Below are 24,112 nucleotides of genomic sequence, written 5' to 3'. Positions count from 1 at the left end.
CATGTATTACATGAAATATGTATTTGTGGTGTCCATAGCTCGTGGTATACAGAAAGTGTAACAGCAACTCTTCCAAAATAAAACCCAAAGTGGTGGGACTACAAGAAATGACAGAGCTCCCTTTAGATGAATATCCTTTTTGGGACATCTTTTCCAGTAAAGCATTGCCTGTAAATACTATTTTCCAAGTATCTGCTGTTACATGTTATCTTGCTGTTGTGCCACTATGCTAAAAGATCTGGCTGAGATGTGCTTCAGTCTGGAACAGATTTTGCAGCTCTAATTGATTGCTGAGCCTTGTGTATGTACATTACTGGGAAATGCTAATTGTCTATTTCAGCAACTCATCCACTGTGCTCTACCTTCTCCCTAATACATAGCTTTAAAGTAAAGACTGCAAACTAGGAATGAAATGCAGAGGTAGGGAAGAATGAAGGGCATCTCAAATGGTGATGGGAATGACTTTTGACAAAACCCAACTGCACAGCCATATCAGCAATTCTTGAGTACCCCCTTGCAAAGCAAAGAGGATAGCAGCACTCTGGAAGAGTAGGATAGGGAGAATGGCTGCAGATGTAGGTAGGGATAGGGACCTGTAGGCTGATAACTACAAAGTGAAAGGCAAGGTGAAGAGCTTCACAAGAAGAACTAAAAATCTGATCACAGAAAGCCTTGGGCACTGCACAGGTTGGGACACCACGAACCTTGTATCTCTGGTGAGTTTGCAACCCACCAGCCCCAAACTGCTCACTACTGATACTCTGCCAAGGAAAGCAGGAATGCTCAGAACAGTCTAAATTGCCTATCAATATAAATGCAATCTATCTCATGACATATAATTTTTTATTAGTATCTGGTTTAGAAAGTCACTGAGTTCATATCATACCACCTGTCACTCATGGAAGCCTCAAATATCCTGGAGAATATCCTGTGAGAAGTCTTGCTGGGTAATTTTACAGTCATCTTCTATACCTGCATGTTTCAGGACTGGGCTTTTTAACACAGTTGTTGAGCTGAGAACCAGGCAGAAAGAGAGGTCATGAGTGCAAGAGGCCACAAAAGTCATGCAGGAGGTCAGTCACTGATATGTCTAGCTTTGGCAGAGTCCCTCTGAAAAACCTGGCCCAGTCCTCCCTTGATGAGCAGCTAAGTTACATTATTCACTGGTATGGGACCATGCATTAAAAGTTTAAATTTTTTCCTGTTCTTTATTCACACCTTAGCCCTTTTATGGTATCTCCTATAAACCTCTTTCTACACAGAAAAATGAATTTGAAGAATACCTAACTAAATAACTCAGGATAAGTTTTCTATTAACTTTTCCTGCTAATCTCTTCTAAGGTTTTTTGTTTTATTTTTCACAGTCACTTCTTGGATATTCCAAAACAGTGTTTTGGAAGAAATGCTATCTTTCAGCCTGAAACCCAAAATGTCATGGTTAGATAGGAAAAGACGTATTTTACTGTTTTGAAATTATTATTTTTGTCCCTCATGCCAGACAGAGCCAGATGGCCACAAGATGGACCTACTGCTGGCCAAGGCCCAAGCCATCAATGGTAGTGGTAGTGCCCCTAGGATAACATAGCAAAGGGGGGAAAGTTCTGAGAAATTGCAGCTGGAGAGAGGAGTGAGGATATCAGAAAGGGCCCTGCAGGCTCCCAGGTCAGGGCAGAAGGAGGGCAGGAGGTGCTCCAGGTGCCAGAGCAGATTCCCCTGCAGGCCCTGGGGCAGCTCCTGCTGGGGCAGCTGTGCCCCTGCAGCCCAGGGAGGCCCATGGGGGAGCAGAGATCCGCCTGCAGGGTAGAAGAGCCCTTGCCAGAGCACATGGATGCCCGAAGGAGGCTGTGGCACTGTCCAAGCCCACAGTGGAGCAGGTTTGTGACCCTGTGCCGCCCTGCAGCATTGTGCTCCTGAAGGAATTCAGCCCATGGAGGGACACATGCTGGAGCAGTTCATGAAGAACTGCAGCCTGGGGGAAGGACCCACACTGGACAACTTCATGGAGGGCTGTCTGCCATGGGATGGAGCCCAGCCTGGGGCAGGAGAAGATTCTGTGGAGTCCTTCCCCCAAGGAGGAAGAGGCAGCAGAGGCAATGTGTGAGGAGCTGACCACATCCTCCCCTCCCTGTCCCCCTGTGCCACTTGCAGGGTGGAAGTAAAGAATTGTGAATAAAGATATGGTCAGCAAGAGGGGAGGGGTGGGGTAACAGGTATTTTTAAGATTTGGGTTTATTTCTCATTTCCCTACTCTGATTTAATTGGTAATACATTAAACAAGTTTCCCCAAGCTGGGTTTGTTTTGCACAGGACAGTAACTGGTGACTGATCTCTCCCTGCCCTTACCTTCACCCTCGAGCCTTTCATTTCCCATATTTCCTCTCCCCAGCCCAGCTGGGCAGGGTAGGGCTAGACTGGCTTTGGTAGGCATCTGATGTCCAGCCAGGATGGTCCACATGCATCCAGGCAGCAAAGCCTGGGAATGCCACAGAGGCAGCAGAAAGTGGCACAGACCAAGGCTTTACAACTCTGTGTCACAGTGTGGGAGTAATGTGCAAATTGTGGAGCACTCCAAAGGCAAACAGTGAAAAATTTTGAATGAGAAATGAGAATTCCATATTTGCATTCTGTGTTCAAGGAAATACTGAGCTGAAAGAGGAAACACTGTGCAAGTGTGCAACACCTGCAGCTTGTCCTTGCTGCATTTACAGGGAGGGAGTACCAAGGACTCTTCCCTGAATTCTCCTACATCCAGGAAAGGAAAATGAAAGAGCTGAGGGTTTCAAATTTCTCCTACTGTGCCTTCACAAAATTAATTCGTCCTCCTCCAGAAAAGGAAGGAAGGAGCCTGGGCAGCTCTAATAATACTTTCTTTCTGCCATTGCATAATTATCGTCCAACCGTGCATTTCTGAAGCCTCTGCCTCTTTGTCCATTTGTCCAGCGCTGGGAATCTCAACTTCCCGGCCTCACCATGCAGTTTCAGCGATGTTCACTAGATGGCAATGCAATATCTAGGCAGCCCCAAATCCTCCAGATGTCCTGGAATATCCTGCCCAGAACGGCTCACCCTGCGCCGAGTTTTGGGTGGATACCCTTGGCTGTGCTGAGCCTTGAGCTGTGGAGCCTTTTATTTCACATTAATCCAGAGCATAGAAAATATGCATCAGACCACTGCCTCACACAGTGTGGATGGTTGCAACTTTTCCAGGAGACAGATAATATAAAGTTATTACCATACCATCAGAGCATCAGCTCTCACTTTTCCTTCTTTTCTCCAGCCAAAAACCCCACCTGCTCTGATTTTCCCTGTTTCCTGGGGCTATAAGGACACCTGACAATGATCACAAACATTTTATCTCAGTTTTGCAGAAATGCTGTTGAGTCTAGAAATGGCTCTGTATGGATTTATGTAATTTTGTATTTCAGATATTTGCCTAAATATGGAACCAATATCCCTCTCAGATATTCTACTGTAAATCAAAGCTCTAACCATTAAAGGATATATTGCCTTTACTGCAGGACGTGTTTGGTTGCAGAGAAAGGAGGTTGTATTTCTATTTTTTGTATATGGGAAGAACAAATATATTTACAAAAAAAAAAAAATGGCTAGAGAGTTATAGGTTGGGAAAATGCATGATAACAATATCCAGTTAACAGGATGCCCATGATAGCAGTCATGAATGACTGGAATAAAAAAACCCATGTAAATTGCAAACTTTACTTTTAGTCTGGCTTCAAAAATGCATCTGGAGAATGTTCTGTAGGGTTTTCAGAGTAAGCAGTCTATGAGCCATTTCTGACCCTTGTTGTCAAAGCAACAGTTAAAGCCCTGGTGAGAAGCAACACCTCAGCAAGCTGTACTGTGCAGGTCTAGTTGAAATCATGACTACTGTTCACCTGTGTCCATTTTTTATGGAATTAATGTATTTATCCATCCCTCTTTGTGTATTTTTAAGACCTAACATTTATGTACTTCAGAGTTATGGAGGTAGGATACCAGTCTCCTTTATTTAGAAAATTAGTTTTTTTCACTGAAGAAAAATGAATTTTAAATATCTTTACCCATATGAGCAGAACTTGGCACAGAGACAATCCTGTGGGGAACCTGGTACCAACCATAGTGAAGGCTTTTGTGTTGTTGTGCATTAAATGATTTAGAAACTTGTATCCATTACCCAAATTAGCTCCACAAATGAGCTTTGCAGCAAGTCTTCCCTGGTGGAAGCTCAGCACATGGTAGTTTATCTCCCTGATGGAGACTGAGCCTTCATGCTGGGTGTGTGGAGGGCAGGGAGAGCATTCCCAGGTCTGAGGAGGTGGTGGAAGTGTTTTAAAATGACAAATTTACAATGTGCATTAAACTTTCTCCATTATTGGCTTTGCCAAAGGAGATTTCATGGGCAGCTGCCATCGTGTGGATTCATCTCCAGCTGCTGGATCCCGAGGGAGCTCACACAGCTGCTGATGTACAAAATCCTCTTTTGGGGCTTCTGTCCCATTACTCTGCTTCCTCCAGCCCTCAGCAGTGGCTGCCATGGGATCCTCCAACCAGGCATTGACAACCAGCAAAAAAAGAGATATTGTGAAGCAGGAGTCACTGCACACATGACATCATTACTGCATACCCACATAAACAAAACCAAAGAGTAAAATTGCGTCACCTTGTACAAGGCTGGAACTCTCCATTTCACCATCTGCAAACACACCCATGACATCCTGGGCTGCATCACACTCTCCTCACCCATTTCTTTGAATTGACAACCACCCATTGCTTTGATAATGACTCCAGCTCCCTGCACAACCTTATCTGGAACCCCCAGTTAATCAGGATTGGACTTTCAAAGTCAGATGGCAGTGAGATAACAGAAACACATTTGGAAAGAAAACATGTATTATGTCCTTTTAGTTAGGTGTGGCCTCACACTCTTGAGCAACTTTACAGTCATAAATAAACAAAATTAAACTGAATTCAGTATAGGAAAATGTGCACAAACTTGCTTTTGGACATGATCTATATTTTCCCTGCATAATGCAGCCCCATACACAAGGCTGATGAAGTCTTTAAGTTCTCACCAGTCTCTCTGCTTAAAGAAACCTTGGTTTCAGTGAAAATATGTGTGTCCAGGGCTTTTCCACACGGAGTATCAGGGATTTATTCAGTGTGAGCCAACAGTGTGGCTAGAGCAAGGGGCTGCAGAGTCTGAGATGGGCAGCCTCGTGCTGGCAGTCTGACTGCAAAAAGCACAGCCATTTCCTGGTGTCATCAATTCCTGAACATTACAGGATTGGGGAAAGGATTGGAAAAGAGTCACAGGTTTCCTGGCAGGACTGAGGTGTTTTATAACTGTGCTGCCAAAGGATAAAACCCCTTTACACCTTTTCCAGGCCATAGTCCCTGCTCTTGGTGGCTGCAGGTGGGGCTCAGACAGGGACTCCCTCAGGCAGCAGTTCTGCCTTCTGCAGCTCAAACCTCCATGGGCAGGGTGTTCACACCCAAATGTTCCCAGAGATCCCAGCTCTGCTGACATTTATGACTCCTCACAATTTCAGGGCACTTTGAACAACAGTTAAGTCAGCTACCCTGGACCTCAGGCCCAAGGCTCAGGTTGGCCTGGTTGTAATGAGCCATGAAAATGTGAGCCCAGGGCAATAGCTCATGATGCCAGCAGACACCCAGCCAACCCAAAGAGCAGCTGAGCAGCAGAACCCAAACCTAACTGCAACGGATGCCATTTAAACAGCACAGGCTTGGATGGCAAACCAGACATGAATGTGTGTGACCTACTCTGCACATGATGGCCTACTCTGCCTTCAAGCAGATGGCCCACCCCAGCTCCCAAAAACCCAATGGAAATTCTTCCTTTAGTGCAGCCAGTGCCAGTTCAAGACATTTGGCCTTACTGGTAGGTTTCTTGCAAATGAAAACTCATCCACTCTGTCTTGTTTCTATGTCCAGAGATTTTGCTGAGATTTTACTGCAAATGAGAAGCAGCAAGAATTTAGCAAAGTTTCAAATAATGCCTCCCAGTAAAAGATTTTGCTCTTTCTTTTATGCATTTTTCCACTGAAAATCAGTGGTTTGTAGTCAACAGTTAATAAATGTACCAGCTTTGAGCATCTGGAGAAATCATAGTCCGGAATAAATTGTAAGCTTTATGTATTGTTTAGCTCTGGTGTGGTCACTTGATTCCTGAGGAATGAACACATTCTGTGTGTGTAGGACAAACTCTTCACCCTAAGAATGCAATCCAGCAAACACCAGCTGTCTAGGGTTTTAGCCAACAGAACAGGAGAACAAATAATGATTAAAAAAAAAGCTAGAAAGCTGTATTTACAGCTGCATTAACACTTAATAACATGAATTTCTATCAGATCCGAGAACAAAACTGACCTTTAAGAGTAGCAAACTTGGAATATAAATGCAAAACACGGCCCGATTCTGAAAGCTCTGATAGAAAGCAGGTTTTATTCTTACAGTGCTTGTCGAGCCTTGGACTTGGAACCACAAAGCTCTTTGCTTGCAGACAATAAATCTGGCTGGTTTGCGCAGTTTGATATGACAGCATGGCTCGTGCAATTCTTTTAAGCAATGAAAATACGCCCTGTGCTGCAAGATTGTGTCACAGATAAAGGAGATCCCTCTTGCATTGTTTTTCTTTTTCACAAGGGTGCTAAGGGTATTGAAATGCTCCAGGCTCATGCACATATGGTCACTTATTGATTGACTCTGTAGATCCAGTTACAGCAAATGACATTATATGCTCTCCTCCCTAATTACTTAATGAAATCCCCTTGGGCTGCAACAATTTCCATATCAAAGTGGGTGGTTCATGCATAAATATAATGACTGGTGCTGGAGCAATTCTTTTAAAAGCAGTGGCATAAGGCCAAAGGCCATTTCCTACAATTAAATTAGGTAATTTAAAATCAAGTTTGATCAGGTGCTGTGGTCACAGAGGTGTGCTGGGTAGTCTGAGTTACTTTTCAGAAAGAACATTAAGTTTGTGTATCTCTTCTGCAGCAGAAGGTGGATAAGGTGGAGGAAGCAGCTCCTGGGAGCAGATCCCCAGGAACAGAGAGGTCAATGATCATTCCTGTGTTATCTGCTGAGGAACTCAGTTATTGCTGCAGCCTTTCAGCTGTCCTGCCTGTGACTGCTGCTGCTTCCCTGCCCTGCTGAGCCTGAAGGAGCCCATCACTTGTGTTATCGGACCAGGGCCAAGAGCAGAGGCCTGGCCTGGGCCTGTCACAGTGCAATATGATGGAAGTAGCTCCATTCCCAATATTTGCTGAGTTTAGGGCTGCCCAGCACCTGAGAGAAAGTTTTGGGGTTTATCTTGAAATTAATCTTTTGCATCATGGGACCTGTCTTCAGGAAGAACTGTTTCTTCAATATGTTGCATTTCTCTGGATGCCTAAATCAAAACTCCCACTTAACCTGCTTTCTGGCCACAATTAGATAAGTGTCATCTGCCCACAGGTGAGCACAGCAGTCACTTGAGCTCTTAGAAGTTTTGAGGCTTTCCACAGCAGATATTATTCTGATTAAACAGTATAAGTCTCCAGCTGTTCTCAGATTATGTACAAGCCCAGATGAACACATCCAGAGGAAGGATCTTCTCTTCTTCCCATTTCAATCACAGGTCATGGCCTAACTCAAATGCCAATTGTTCCCCAACCAGAAGAGATTGTATATTTACTTCTCTCAGCCAGTTTGGGATAAACTCTCTTGGTGCATCTTTAGCAGAGTATCTAGGTATCTTGTGCTGCTGTTGTTTGACTTTGCATGGGAAAAAAAAAGAAAAAAGAAACATCACAAGCCTCAGTAGCAAATAATTCAAGACTATCATCTGACAGACAAACCAACACTCAGTTCTCTTTGAGCATTTAAACCTCCCTCTTGCTCTGATTGCACTGAAATCCAGCCCAGAGCTTTCTCCTCGTTCACACTGCACGGAGCAGCCCAGTGCTGTGGCCTGAGGCTTGCTCAACACCTCTTGCTTAGGAAGGAGGACCGACAAAAGCAAATCCTGAATGAATGAATCAATGAGATCTGAATTCATGTCACACATCCTTCTGCAATAATTTGAAACTTACTCCTGCAGAAAGTGTGTTAATGTTTATTTGAAAGCCCTTTGACCTCGTTGAGGTATTGTTTCCCTCAGTGTGCTGGGCACTAAACAGCTGTATCAATATTACCTTAACAGAAAAGTGTTTTCTCTGTGTCAATTCTTTTTCTGTGTGTTTTCTCCAGTACATGGGTTGCAAAAAAAATCTCTTTGCAAATTCAGATTTAAAACTGGAGGTGAAAAGGATCCTGCTGCTATTTTACAAACCTGGAGCTGCATCCATGGCAGTGGCTGAGCTGTGGTCAGCTTGCCCATGTGCCTGGAAATCACTGGGCAGGGTAGGATGCTCCTGCAGGCTTTACAGCACTCTGCTAGCACACACCAGCAAGTCCAAATCATCCTCCCAAAGCTAGTTATAAAATATCAGCAGTTGTTTGCTTACAACCAGAATATGAGGGCTGTATAGATATACATTGTGTTTATTTGCTTAAACTCCTTTTTCATCAGCTTGAACCTGTTTTTATCTTTGTGGAAAGGCCAGTATGTAATGTGGGGTCAGTGGTGATAAGAGAAGCTGAAAATATTGGAGGTTAAATGTCTTTTGAGACTTGCATTTTCATTTTAGCTGTTGCTTTGTGTGTGTAGCTGTCCATAGACCAGAGTGTGAGATCTGGAATGACATACTCCTTTTGAATTGCAACCAATTTTCTGACCAGCCAAATGAAAATATAAATTCAGGCTATGCTCAACTGTGTCTGCAGCTTTGCCATATTAATTAAATTACATATGGACCCGAGTGAGTTATAGGAAAACAAGCAAAAACAAAAAACCACAGAACCACCCTGCAAAGACAGTTAGAGAGATCAAGGGTCAAGATTTGTGGCAGCAAGAAAAATTAAACTGCACAAGTGGTAGAAATGCCTTTATTAGGAAGACAAACTTCAGAGGTACAAAGCCCTGTTACATGGCCAAGCAGCTGTTACCTACGGCAATGGAAGGGATTTTTAAATTTAAATTTCAAAAAATTTCATCCCTAAAACCAAAACACTGTTTAGTGAGCAGTGCACTGTTAATAGTTTCTAGTCCAGGAGTGAACTGTGGAACTGGCTCATTTTACAATAGTTAAGTGTGGAGGCACATTGTAAAGCCAAGTTTTACGCAGTCTCTGCTCAGCAGTGAGAGCAATGTGAGCCATATGCTCCTTAATGCAATGCAGTGAGTTCTAGCACCATCTAGCCAGCCTTAAAGGCAACTTCAAGGCAGCAAACGGGTCCCAAGTGCCACAATCCATCAGACTGGCAGCAATGGTGGTGTTGAAGCTGATGGGCTAAACAGCACAGCCACAGGACAGCTGGGCTTACAAATTCATCCATGTGGCTCCGTTTGGTTTAGGACTGAATTCACTCCTGGAAAAACCTGGCTCTTCCTACAAGGGAGAGCATCCAGTGAAGAAACTGTTTAGCAACCTTACTGATCACCCAGAGGACAGGAAATAATCCAGAGTTTTGGGGTATGGAGATGATAGAGAGGAATAAAATTATTGCAGTTATGACAGAGATTTGTCAAATAAAATCAGCATCAGAGTGCATTTTAATTTCTATCTAATGCCAGAATGTGTAGGAGATAATTTAATTCTAATTTTGGGGTTTGATTTTTTTCCTATTACTGAAACTATTTTTCTCCTTTTTTTCCCCCCATATATTCTTAATATTTTCTCATTACTCTGTTTGCAATAATCTAAATTTGTGTATGGCAACTATGACCATAGTAACCTAAAATAAATAACACAGAAAATAAATGTTCTTCTCAGTGATTTGGAATGAATTTATGAGGAGAGTTTATAAATCACCCTTGGCCAGGTGGTGAGAAAGATTTCCAATTCAGAAGACCCTGGACACAGGAAAAGGAGAGTGAGCATGGTTCTTAGAAAGCAAAATCCCACAGGTCTTGTTCAGCCCTCACTGATCCAAGCTGAGTAATGTCAGTGGGAGTTTTCACTACGAGCCTGGCTTAAGGAACTGAGAAAGGGACTGCATTGGACTGGGCTGCAATTTAACAAGTCTTCAAGGAAATGCTTGCTGGATCTTTCCTAGGATCTGTGGATAGGAATTGCTAGATTATGAATGCATTAGCCAAGGAGTTTATGACATTGCTTAAGACTCAGGGTATTTTAGCATGAACTTCCTTGACTGAAATTCTGGTTCTTTCATGAATATGTATTTTCAGCTTTTTTTCCAGTATCTAAACTTCAAGTTGAAAGTATATTGCACCTTGTTTAGTGAAATACAAGTGTGCAGCATGCTGTAAAAATTTAAGAAACTATTCTCCCATCTTACATCTGAAAAAGGTCACTGGCAAGAATTATTTGCAAGTCAGAGTTCCTGCTTGCTGCATGTGCCCTTCTTTGGGATGCTGGCATGACCCAACTCTGTCTTTGTGCAACTTGGTGCTCTGCCCTCATGGAGGAACTCAAAATAATGGCCTGGGCCCAATGGTTGCTTTGCAAAATTCTGATGATGAAAAGCAGCCGTGAATTCACTTAATCCACCAGTTCAATGGTGTTTATGACTGTCTCAGCTTTCTGGGACAGCACAGAGTAGCTGGAGTAAATGGAAGGAGAGGACCAGAGCTGCCACTCTGAGGCAAAGGAAGGGGAAATGCAGCATTTCCTTCTCTTCCCACCCTGACAAGCAAGGCAAAATCTGGTGTAAATAGAGCTGGGGGGATGCAGCATCTGGCATGGCACGACACTGTCTGCCACACTCAGCTCTGCCTTCGCAGCCAGGAACAGCTCAGTCAACAGCAGTTACTTCAGAGGTTTCCCTCAGAGGGAGATTTATTCCTGGCACCCCAACCTGAGTGCTCTCAAAGCAGGAAAGCTTGTACCATTTCCAAGATTTCTGCTGGCTGAATTTACAGTTGGCTGGAGGATACAGGGGAAGTTTCTGTTCAGCTTATATGGTTTTCGCCATCGTGTCGTTAGCTCCTTTCAAAATAACAGCTTGCCTTCTTGACAGGAACGAATAAACTGGCAAGGCAATTCTTTCTTTGTTAATCTCTAGCTGGGCTCCAGCAGCACTAGAAAATGAACTGTCTCTAACTCCATTTGGCCTGTGTGCTGCACCACACCAGCCCCTCTGCAGGGAGGGGGATGACCAGCTTTCTCCAGAGGGCCAGGTGGTCACCAAATGGCACCAAGCTTATGTTATTCCCTACTTCTGGAGTCCTGGATAACTCAGCATTCGTGGTATTCTCTGCTTTAACCATTTCCTCATAGCTCAGACATCTCTAGCTGGAAGGCACAGCACAGGATAGATCCATGCATAGGAAAAACCCATTTATAGGTAAATATCATTAATCTTTCTAATCTTTAAAAAACTTGCAAAGGGAAGAAAACTTGTAAGCTCCTTATTGTTCCATATATGTGAAGGAGGCACCTGATTTGTTGCTGTAATAATGAAAGTGATCTTTCTCTTCTTGACAAAAGCTTTTACCCCTCCAAAGAACACAGTCTTAAGGACAATTTTTGTGCTCACTCATTTGGATAGCTTGGATTAATTATTCTCATTATTTACCTGAGTTACAAAAAAATTTCTCCTACAGGTAATTTAACTAAAAGCGTTTGATACTTACAGTCTGACAAATAGATCTGTATCATATAATATATTGATATTTTAAATCTGTGTCTTTAACTATATCTCAAGTTCCCCAAAACAAAGTCCTTCAGTCAGGATATTTCTAGCATTAGGTATGGAATAAAGAACACTCTGCAACCTGAATGTAGTGCTGAAAATAACAGAACAAAATATTATTTTAATGTTTCTTGAGTGTGAACATATACATGTAGCTAGTAGTTTACTTCCAATCTTTCTTCTTAAGCTCAAAGGCTACAAACACCTTGGAGGGGTTTCATACTTTTTATATTTTATTTGCTGACATTACAAAGCAAAAAAACTTGATGAAACAAATAAAGTGCAACATCTTTTGAAGATTATAAAAGGCAATATATTTCAGAGTATTGGTGTAAAAAAGGGTTATAATGAAAAGAGTTAAATTAAAGTGGGACTATTAGCATGAGTTTAGCTGAGGAAAGGAAAAGGAATAAAGAAGAGTCCATAGAGAGAAGGAGGAATAGAACCCTTGAGGAAGAAGAGCTTTTAAGGGGGAAATGGCTTTATTTTTAACCAAAATTCAGGGAGGCATAAAAGCTCTTCAAAGGTCTCAACCACAATCTCATTGTGAGCAGTGAAAGGACCTTAGTCTTAGAGCTTTAACCTATGGGAAAATTGGGCTTTCAAGGCTAATATAAAAACAATATTTGTCCATCATATAACAGCATGCAGCAGTGAGGAAATGTTCACAGTGTTCACGTAAGGATCATAGCATGTTCCATTGCTCTGCTTATTTCTGGGGTCTTCTCCTTCTCTCTGTGCCATTTTCAGCAAAGCCTTACAAATACTACAAGATTTTTTCCAAATATTGAATCAAATAATGAAATTTCTTAGGCAGCTATTGTAGGCAAATCTGTATGTAATACAGCTTTTACTGAGGTTTTATTGTACAAAAATCCTGAAAGGAAGCCCTGGACATCATGTCTTAAGTTATCAGCTTGAAAAAAAGTAAAAACTGCATGGCTCTTAGGGGCCTTGAAATGCAGACAGGGATAGCAGATACTGGAGAAAGGACTACTGCAAAGAGCCAAGGAACAGCAACTATCCAAAGGGTTGTGAACCCAAAGTTAAACAAATGCATTTTTCTTACTCCTTCCCCACACTGCATGTTGCTGTACAAGCTGGAAAACAATCCTTGTTATCAACTCTCATTTACCACAGACAACAGTAATCACCACTTTTTAATTTGGCTTTTTTTTCCCCTAAAGTCCATTAGAAAAAAATATATGGCTCCATAAAATGTTGGATATGTTGAAATCCCTTTGCCTAAACTGTCTTGAATGTGAAGCTCAGCAAACATTCAGGTTCATTTATAAGGCCAGCATATGAGGCTGTTTGTTTATCAGGCATTCAAATCAGGAATAATGAAGCTGATAGAGTGCTAAGAATACACAAATGCTGTTTGCTTTGTAAGGCTGTATATGGAATTCAATAATGAATCCTGAGATATAGGACAGTCTACCACTGTAGAGTAATTATTTTTTGACTGCTGAGCCAGCTGTGTTGAATTTGCTTCTTGGTGTGTTCAGAATGCCAAAGCATCTCTAAATCTCAGCCTTTAGTTTAGATTAGACATGTTAAATGACAGCACATTTTTTATTACTTACACTAGTCTAGTGTTTTATTACTTACACTAGTCAGGAGTGCTAGTCTCCTGATGCTAAAAGGAAGTTTTTGTTGAGATGGTATAGAACAAGGTAAGCTGGAACGGAGAGGGAATAGAACAACTTTTGTTGACTAATTACTTGTCTATAAAATGCTCTCAGAGATGGTAATGGCAATATTGACAAGCGTTGATGTCTTGGGACTGTGAGGACTGATTCTGCACGTGTGGAAAGAGAAGAGGACACACATCAATGTTAAAGAAAGGTAAATACTGCATGGAAATAAAGTTCCTCTGTATGCAGGTAGGTGTGTGCATGCATGTATATCTGGGACCTGCTCTGGTTGTGTGTGGTTGCACTTGGGCTCACAGCACAGGAACTCACTGGGAATGCATGAGAAGGGCTCAGTGCAAAGGATAAAGAAGCTCTGCTTTCCTGAGACCTAGTCCATTGCTTCAGGCAATGCCACAACCTGGTTTTTTTATGGCCTGCACAACAGAATTAGATCTGCTGACTTCATTCTGGAGGCAACACTTAATTCCAGAGGCAACAATAATCTGGCAGCACTGGGAGCCACACCAGTGTTGGCAGCCCCTCCTGTGCAGGGAATATTTTCCACTGGACACCTCTGGGCTTCTGTGGCTGCCTGGAGGGGGCTGAGCTTGACACTGCTCAGTCTTGTGAGAAAGTGCCTGAGTTCTGCATCCTGCACTTACTCAAAGGGAAACCTCAGAAAGGTATTGCTACCAGAAGGGAGACCTTAGAAAAAGCAGTAGCTCCCCATGGAGGAAGAAAAGTGATCTAACAGACATTTTAAAGTCAAGGGAGAAGTGTTAGACACCTAGAGTTCTCACATCTGAAATCCAGGTCTTGTTTTGCCAGGGCTTGGAGCCAAGGAATCAAAACCTTAAGTGCTGAACCCTTCAGGAGAGGGCAAAAATGAATCAGGGAAGAAGATCAGCAAAAGACAACTGAGCAGGATGGACAGAGTATCAGATCTGGTAAAGCTTTCTCAGAGTGTAAAACTCTGTAAACATCTATCTGCTTTGGAGCCTTATCCAAACATTTCCTACAGCATGTGGGAGTGCTGGGAAACTCAGCTTCTGACCCAGATTGGTCTGAGTGCTGAGCAGGTAAGTATCCAATATCAGCGTATCTAGGAACCAGCCAGCACAGAAATCCTGGAGTGAGGTCATCTTATCCACTCACACCTCATAAAGCCTTGCAGCAACCTATCTCTCTGGGAAATCAAAATCTGGGTTTAACAACCCAGAACCTTGTTGTGAAGGTCAGTATTTGTGACATTTAATTTTCAATTATTATCCCAAGGAACTGATGAAGACCTATGCTTCCTTGTTAAAACCCATCTGGATAAACAGCCAGTAAGAAGAGCAGCAGTAACACTGCTCAGATGATAACTGCAGGAAAAAGGAGCGTACTGTAGGTGTCAGGCAGGTTATTTCACTCCAAGTCCAAGCCAGGAAACAGGGAGAGAGCTGTGACTCCCTGTGCTGCAGCCCCAGCAGCCTGCCCTCCCTGCAGAGGTGCCTGGAGAATGCCAGGAGTCTCAGCTGAAAGAATCAGGATTTCACAGAATGTGTGGGGTTTTTTCCCCTCCTCAGTTTAATAAAAGCAAAAAGCATTTGCACTTCACTCCCCTCTTTTAGTCAGACATTTCTGATTTACTTTATAGTCCTAGGAGAAAACAAACTTTTTCTTCTCTTTTAACATAATGAGTTAAAGAAAAGTAACCTGCTTTTATGCAAAGTGCTTATATGTCGCAGACATTTCTCCACAGAAATCCTTTCCTTTTGGATTTCTGTGTCTTCGGGAGGCCAGAGGCCCCCGAAGAGAAAGTAAACAATTATTATCAGCTGCTGTAGAATGCAATAAGATTCACCTTGATTGGCTCATTTTCTATGTTTATAATTAAGAGCCAATCACCAGTTCAAACCAAAAAACTGAATCCTTAGCCACAACTTTGTTGTGAATTCTTTTCTATCTCTTCTTAGCTTAGCTAACAGCTCTGCAAACCTCTCTCTATATTCTACTAGTATAGTAATAATATATTATATCATATATTAATAAATCAAACCTTCTAATCAAAATACAAAATTCACCGTCTCTCTCTCACCAGCAGCGCCCACACAAAACGTTGTAATACTTATATGGGATAATCTCTGAAATAATTAATCTCTGACTCCTCATGAGTTCCTTGTTACCTCTGTGACCTGGGGCTTCAGTCCAGAGCAGGGCTGGGAACTGACCAGCTACAATACCTGATACTCCAAATAATTTCTTGAACTTATTTGGAAAATCAAGGGAATTGCTATTCAGGTTCTTTTCTTAATAATAATAAAAAAAAAAAAAAAGTTCTTTTTTAATGCACATCCATAAGGGGGAACCAACAAATTTTTAAATGTTGCAACACACTTTATTTTGTTGGGCATTTTAGATATTCAATTAAATAGCACTATGTTAAACTACATTTTGTTCTGTCTTACACACTATATGATGCATATTCACTGTCATGACAGTTTCATCATGCTAGGAACTTATACACATACCTACAGTTTTAAAACCAAGATTCTCTTAATAAAACACGCATATCTACAGTAACAACAATTGCAAAGAACACCTTGTTAGGTCAAGATTTCAGCAAACTTTACAAACTACACAAAATAAAAAGGCAAAAAAAAATACCAGTACACAGTGAAGTTCTTGGCAGAGAACATATCTTTACATTTGGTGAAGTTATGCCTAGAAGTCATTTTGCTTTTGCATTTTTTTTAAGGAATAAAATTATATACATTATTTAGAAATCCTCCAAATAGGAAGTATTAAATAGCACATATAATATTACAGTCTTAAATTTTGGTGTTACCTACAGTAGAGGGGCAACTTTAAACAAAAATTGCAGTTTGTCTATTCTGTACATTTAAGGCCAAACACTCAGCTGGTATCAACCCCAGTAGCTGTAAGGACAACAGGGAAGTTACATTAGTTTATATCAGCTGAGCATCTGGTTCCTGATTCTCTACACATGCAGGAAGGCTCCTAGAGCATGGAAGCTTGGACCAGTTATGCACTGACAGAAGCTTATTATATTTATATACTGGAGTTCTCATGCAGCAGGAAAAATGTTAGTTTAAGTGTAATCCCTTAAACAGTCATACCATAATAATGGTATATGAAGCAGCTTTAAAAATATTATTTTATAATCACATGAAACTCTGAGCTATGCTGATTGTGTTAATGGAATCCCTTATTGCCAATATTCTATTAGAAATTCGAAAACAGTGTAACTGTAATTTCTGAGGCCTAATGGCCCTATTAAAATATCACTGTACCTAACCACTTAAAGGGCAATTTGTACCCTGAAACACCTATTAATCACTGTATTCCATCTGGAAGCAATTCTGATCCTGACAACAGGCATTAGTACCAGACTAACTCTGCAGTGAATCTGCTGGGGAGATGGGAAGAGCATGGCAGCACACAGAGAATATGCACTAGTGTCATTCCAGGAGGTAGTTCTAGACCAGGGCACTTGATTTTTGGTTTGTCACACACCTCACGAGTCAATCATATTCAGGAAAAAAAAAAAGGGAAAAAAAAAAAAAGGGAAAAAACAAAGCCAGATTCCTCCAGAACCTACTTTGCTAGCTCTTGGAACCAAATTCAATCTCATGGAGGTCAGAGAAAGTTTCCTGATGTTTTCCATAAGAAGGACCTTAGTTATTAATGCCTAAATATTGCAGAAATGCACACTGAGGCCTTGAGTAAGGAGAGCACTTAACTAGATGGCAATAATGAGCAGGCTGGCACTGCCATGCAAGCAGTAAGCACACAAATTAAACTAAAGAGATCCCAGCAGCATCAAAGGGATTTAGAGACTGTTTAAATGGTGTGACCAGGGCTCATTTCCCAGCTGTCCTTCACGAGGTGGTGATAAAGTGACAATCCAGCTAATGGCAGATAAACACCTGTGTTACCTCCATTGCATTAAACTGAATTCACACAGGCACAAACCCAGAAGTGTTTCCCCATGCCCTGTAGAGTTAATCCCAGAGAATTCTAATAGAAGCAGAATTATGACTTAACAAGTCAGATTTGAGCTGAACATCAGTTTATATTTTTGTATAATGCCATAAATAATTGTGATTTTTTCTAGGGTACTCATACATTTTTAATCCCTGTGACTGTTTTGAACTGGCTTCCAGAACACTCTTACATAGTAAAAGCATTGATGATCTGCCCCTCTTTATGGCATTTGCATTGCTCAAAAAAAAAAAAAGTGATTGCTTTTCCTAGGATGACCTGGTGTACACTCACCCAATTTTCAACAAAACTTGCTTCATCAGACCTGACAGCTGCTTCTTAAACAAAAGATTTCTGTTCGAACATGCCTCTCAAGTTAGAGTTTTTGGTTTTCAACCCAAACCCATTTTTCAGTCTTATTTTTCCCTCATTCCTTTTTTTTTCTTCTTTTCCTGATCTGCTTTTTAGCAGAGAACTGAAAATAGGAGCAAATTTGGAAAATAACATGGAAAAGAATAAGGGTACAAAAACTAGAAAATGGGAATGGTTTAATTAGAAAATTCTAGTTAAAATATTTGCAACTTTGAGAAAACAGTTGAAAAATAATGTTTTAAAAATTTCAAAGACACTTATGACTTGTTTCCACATTGCAGACTAGCTCCAATTTAATCATGGAACAGAATAAAGATAATCTATATTTTTCATTTCTGAACAAGCACTATATGGTATATCTACATTCTGTCCTTTGAAAAGAAATTGGAGTGTAATCCTTTGAGAAGTAGCTAAAATACCTAAGTCACTTAGGTGTTTTTCAAAATTGTATGTATAATGAACATTCTCATGTTACCCTCTGTGCCACTTATAAAGCTATGTAGTGTTATAGGACTCCCTATTTTAATAAAAATCAATATGAGCAGAGATATTTTAAGTTACATTCCAGAACCCATTAATTTATTACAACTCATACTATGCACAATAATCAGTGCTTACTCTGATAAAGTATAAATTCTTTGTTTTTCTTCTGTTTGTTCCTTCATTTGACCTCTGAGCAAATGAAACATTTCTACTAGACTTTACTTGCTTCCTGGCTGCATGCATTCACATGATTTGATCGATGAGTGAAAGCTGTAAACCCAATATTGAGCAGTAAACAAGAAGAAACTCATGTTCTTAAACACAGTGCAAGGAAATCTTAGTACCATCCTACTCTAAGTATCCATCTTAACCCAGATTCTTTCACCACCAGTCTAGTTGGTGCAGAGTTGCAAGACAATGCACTGATTTTGTAAAAATTTCTATTCAGCTGTAATTAAATACTGAGATGTTAAAGGTGAATCTAGTTTAAGATGAATACCCAGTGCTTCTTCTAGGACAGAGCCCAGGCTTGAATCACTAAGTACCTAGGAAAGGAAATGCTCTGAGTTATTTTCTTATGTTACACTGCATTTAATTGGGAGACAGATCTTTTATGTGTCTTGCTGGAATTTCATTTAATTTTTTATCAGATTTGCACGAATTTGTTCACAATAGACAAATATAAGCCCCCGACACTGAGGACAAAAATATCTATCACTACAAAATAAAATTAAGATCCAGGTAATTGGTTCCTTCTGTTTCTACTTTTTCTGCTATTGATAAGGGCCTTTAGTTTGGTGTAGTCCCCTCTCATTTTCTGGGATTCTTCCCTGTGCTGCCCTGCCTGCCTGCTGTCTTTGCAGTACTGGTTGATCATCTGCATCTCCGAGTGGCTGAAAGCCCCCACAAAGTCCTTGGGGTGGAACTGCAGCGCTCGCACCGAGCTGGCCCAGGTCCAAGGGGACCACTTGTCAGTCATGACAGCCACCACCTCTGAATCCAGCACCTTGAAGTTGATCTTTGCCAAGGTCTGCTTGAAGTTGTTCTCGGTGGCGATGCAGTGGTAGAGCCCGCGGTCGCTGTCCTGCACGGAGCGAATCAGCAGCCCGTGCTCAGTAGCTATGATCCTCTCGCTCAGCTTCACCTGGAGAGCAGAAAGGCAGAGGAACCTTTTAGGGAAGGTTATGGAACAACAAAGTACTGCACCTTTTGGTAAGCTTCACTCCAAACATGACTTTCTTAAAGTTACTATATTTTTATATAATTGTCTTCAAGAGACCACCTTTAGAAAAGAGCATACCTCAAAGAAGGCAAGTGTTGCTAAAGAAAACGACTTAAATAATTTTATTTCTTATGTGTAGAATAAATTTTATCAAGATGTAGGCAAAGATGAAAATCTGGAAGCCACATGAAATAGAAGTTTTCACAATGTTTGAATAGTGGAGTTGAAAAAATGAACTTTTATTTGCCCTGTTGCACTCCTGAGAATGTCTCTCTCAGCATCAAGAGAGTTCTGCTGAGTGGAAGAAAGGTGTAGGACCAGGGAGGCTAATTTGGCATTGAACTCAAGGTGTCTTCTCATTAAATATTTTGACTTTGAGCAGGTTGCTGCTGAAGAACTCTATCTGCTCTGCAGAGTCTGCAGCCTATAAAAATTATCACCACAGTAGTCCCAAGTGGGACTTGGCTCAATGTTAACCAAGAGCACAGGTACTCTCCTATTTCCTTTCTGGCTTCAGACTCTGCACTCTCCCAGGAGATGGTCACATCATCTGAAAGAAGCAAGTTACCAGAGCTTGTTATCATCCAATTATAAATGAATGTGCAGACGTCCCTTTGCATATCAGTATGAACTAAAAATTGCTAGTTCAGTCCATTATGAAAGGAAACCACTGCTGGTATTTTGCTGAATGGTTTTTCTATTTTGCTACTGTACTTTGCATTATACTTGGTTCTCTTGGGAACTAATTTACTTATTATGGTATTCTGCTATTGTAAACTTTTGTAGACATTGTGGAAGATTTCCAGACATCTGAGAGCTTGAAACCTAATCAACACTTTGATTGCTTTATTCAGCCTGTTGTACCATGAAACTGCATCGATTCCAATATATGTACTGAATATAAGAACAAAAAAAGGGAGATGTTCTACTGGAGCAATGGGTTAAGGAATGGCACCTATTGCCAGGACATGGCTTTGAATAGTTAGAAAACTCAGTGAGACATTTGTAATTCCCCTCTGTTTTTGTAAAATGGCCTGATAGGAGAATAATACTTTACAGTATTTATAGCCTATCAACAGGCACCACATTACTTAAAAGTTCCTTTTGAAAAATGTTTCTTTTTATTTGTATAGTAAGTGCCTTGGATTTGCAATGGATTTTTCCCCTTTTATATTGCTTAAGGAAGGAACATTCCCCATAAACAATCATACTGTATATTACAGTGCTGAAACTCGAGAGCCTTAGAGAGTGCAGTAATGGAAAATGTGATTGCACCATGGTGAGGAAATGCTTTTGTCAATACGTGTTCTTAGCCTGGACTAGTTTCTTGCTAAAGAAACCTTTCACATTTCTCCCACTATTGCCTTTTATCTATTCAATAGCACAGAGGAGCTACTGCATGCTGACTTCTTCCTGAATTTTATACAAGTTCTTGCTTTTATGCCTATTTCCTTAGATCAATAAGAAGTTCTGAGTGCTGCAAACCTTCAGTTTGCAATCAGTAAGGTGTGAAGCAAAGATTCTTTAATTTTCTGTGGCTCTTCTGATCTGACAGAAATCTGTGGGGCTGAGGATGAAGTCTCAGCTTACTGAGTCTGCTCTTATTCATATGAGTAAATGATGGTCACTGTCCTGCCTCCACACAAATTCTCCACCTTCACTGTAGCCAGACTGCCTGATAAAAACAAAAACTGTTCCCTCCCTTTATTTGGGAAGGGAATCTCATGCTGACTGAGAATCCTCCCAGAGCTCCTGTTCACATAGCTCACCTCTTTCCTTCTGTCATTGTCTTTCTGTAGCAGCCATTTAATAGAAGCCTGAGGAGATTTAGGTGTGCATTCCAGAAAGGTGGTGTTGTTTTTTACTCCATACTGCACTATTTCTGCTGCGTTTCTGTATGCTAGAAAGAAAAAAAAAAAAACAAAAAGAAAGAAAGAAAGAAAGAAAACAGGTCAGGATACTGTGAATGGTGATTTGATTAAGAAAACATGTAACTCTTTGCAATACAGATTAAATAAAGTATGCCTGATTCTGATATTGGCCAAAATCAAATATTTTTTAGGAAAAAATTTCAAATAAATTAAATGGAATGTGAAGAAGCACATTCAGTTTCAAATATCAATGTTTTCAGAGTGACATGGTCTGTTCTGAGAAACTAGGACACCTATAGGCCGATAAACTTTGCTGATGGGATAAATGAGCTCAGGGATATTTTTCTGTGAAATGATCTCATTCTCTACTACTCCAAAAGAGAATGAAGCATTTAATGCATTTCTTCCCCTTTTATGACTTGGGGGAATAAGGCTGTATGACCAAAATAAAGCATCATGCCCTAAAGAAGGCTCCAGCTACTCCAGCTGCACGCAGCATCCCAGGGAGGAGAGAGGGGGCAGGCTGGGCTCCTGCTCCTCTGCTCCTCTTCCAACACATGGAAGGGACTTGGCTCTCAACCTGAAATGTGATGAATATGTAGACAGGCCAGCAACAGGGAGAAAGACAGATTTATAGCACTCCAGCAACACCTGGGCAAATGCTGAGCATATGTCATCACTTGGACTTCTTGTGTCCCTTTACAGTCCCCATAGGTGAATAATTGGCAGTCACCAGTAGGAACTTCTGGATGCTTATTGCTTTGGTCCTCAAAACAAAGCACCTCCAGATTGAAAAGCCTGTCTCATATATGAAATACATTTTTTTATTTTTGAGAAAGAAGCAATGGAAGTTATTGAAATAATATGAGAACTGCAAATACCTAGAGGTCTGTATGTCTAAAATCTGATTCTGTTCTTGCACAGTCCTAAGACTGGCTTTTCTCAGACTCTACTTTATCTCCCATTCTTTTCAGTTTCCTTCATCAACTGATATGTGAAATTGAAATCTATTCTTCTGAAGGAAGGAGACTTTGCCTGTTTTTAGTCCTTCAGCACATTTAGGAAGCTGTACCAAAACCAATTATAACTTCTAAGAGAATAATGTGGAAATATTTCACATTCAAAATGCATTTCTGTAATGGCTATAAGGGCTAACGCAAACCTAACAATGTTAAATAGATGTGAAATGAAAACATACAAGATTGCTTAGTTCTTGATGATTTATTTAAAAATAACAATGTGCCAAAAATATTAAGTTTATTAAGTTTAAACTTAAAAATATTAAGTTTATATGTGCTTAGAGGTTTCCCATGTTTAAAGACTTGGATTCAGCATGATGGTTCTCTATGAGCATGGAAGATTCCTTGGCTTTGCTTGGCTCTCTGCTCTTTTGTCCTTTAAGTAGATTTCACTTTTTTCCCCAAACACAGTCATTTTGCTATAAATGGCTGTAAATTATATTTTGCAAGTGTCTAAATTGCTCTTTCTTTTCATCTTTTTTTTCCCAGGGAAACAACTGTCATCTACCTACCCTATATCCCACTGCTGCCACCGAAATATCCTTTACAAAGATGTTAAAATACCTAAACCTATAAATACATCCACATTGCAAAAGTGGCTGGAAAACAAGAAACCTGCTTCACAAGACTGCCAAGGTTGAAACAATTATCCCCCCCCAGGCTAGAATGCAGACAGTTGACATTCTCACATTTTCCAAATGGAAGGAGACAGACACCCACCCTTAGGACAGATAATGGGTGGGAGGTCTCAGCAGATGCCTGCAGGGGAAGACACAGCTCAAGTTGCTTCAATGTGGATCTCTCAGAGCTCAGGTGTATTCTCTAACTGGGGTCATCTCTTGGAATTACTTGCTCAAGCTCTTCAGCTTCATAAATAAATTACCTAATACTGACTCATTTAAGCAGAGGGATCTACACCCAACTGACTGCTGTGGTCTTTGCTGATCCAGGAGATTCTTCCAACAACCAGTGGAGACTGTTTCAGTAGAATTATTATTAACAGAACCTTTCACATGTCACTCTTAAAGCATTGTTCTTTGATTAGAAAAACATCAATAAAAACACTTACAATCAGCTCTATTACTTGGTCACCAGGTGGTACAGATGAGAACATACTTCAAAATTCAGGCTCATAATAGAGGTGAAAGGAGCATAATTGTCTGTGTGCCCTTGGTCTGATGGCATCCATTGCCACAGCCTAGCTCAGACATGCAGGGGGTTCAAGAGGATTGAATTGCCTTTATATATGTGTTTACACCTATGACTTTGGGCATATTTGACTGGTATCCATCAAACTAGAGAAAGTGCTTGCTGGGAGAGCAAAGCCTTGGCTCCCCTGGCCAGGCTGACTAAACAGTTGCACAGCTGGAAATAAGAGACTCCATAAAGAAATTTGGAATCGGTTTTTTCCTCATATAAAGGGATAAGGGAATAATCATAAATCAAAAGACAGGCCAGCCTAGATCCTGCTGTTTGCTCAAAGGTGTGCTCCAAAACTCAGTATGGGATCAAATATTCAGAAAAAATCGGAGGTCCAAAGCTTAAATGAATGAAATGGCATTAATAAAGACTGAAGGGAAACCAAGGTAAACTATACCTTTTTCTAATCAACAGTGTCAGCTTCTCAATTCAAGTATGTTGAACTATGTATTTAATGTCTCAATATTTTATCATGTATGTTCAAGTTTCATGTAATTGCAAGGAAGGTGCTAAAAGCAAATAAAAAAAAACCTCAGACTTGGAAAATAATTATGCTTTACC

At 40.8% G+C, this 24,112-nt stretch overlaps 1 protein-coding gene across 3 annotated transcripts in view; it reads right to left on the bottom strand.

Moving 5' to 3' along the window:
• Window positions 1-15,755: 15,755 nt before the first annotated feature.
• SEMA3C (semaphorin 3C) overlaps window positions 15,756-24,112 on the bottom strand; it is a 117,533-nt gene continuing 109,176 nt past the window's right edge. For all 3 annotated transcript variants that reach the window (XM_059471482.1, XM_059471483.1, XM_059471484.1), the window contains 2 exons: window positions 21,231-21,361; window positions 15,756-19,383 (listed from right to left, as the gene is read on the bottom strand). In XM_059471482.1, coding sequence (XP_059327465.1) covers window positions 18,970-19,383; window positions 21,231-21,361 — 545 coding nt within the window. In that variant the 3' untranslated portion in view covers window positions 15,756-18,969. The remainder of the gene's footprint in view (window positions 19,384-21,230; window positions 21,362-24,112) is intronic.

Source organism: Ammospiza nelsoni, chromosome 5, assembly GCF_027579445.1.
Source record: "Ammospiza nelsoni isolate bAmmNel1 chromosome 5, bAmmNel1.pri, whole genome shotgun sequence".
NCBI lineage: Eukaryota > Metazoa > Chordata > Aves > Passeriformes > Passerellidae > Ammospiza > Ammospiza nelsoni.
This window is presented reverse-complemented; position numbering and strand designations above follow the sequence as displayed.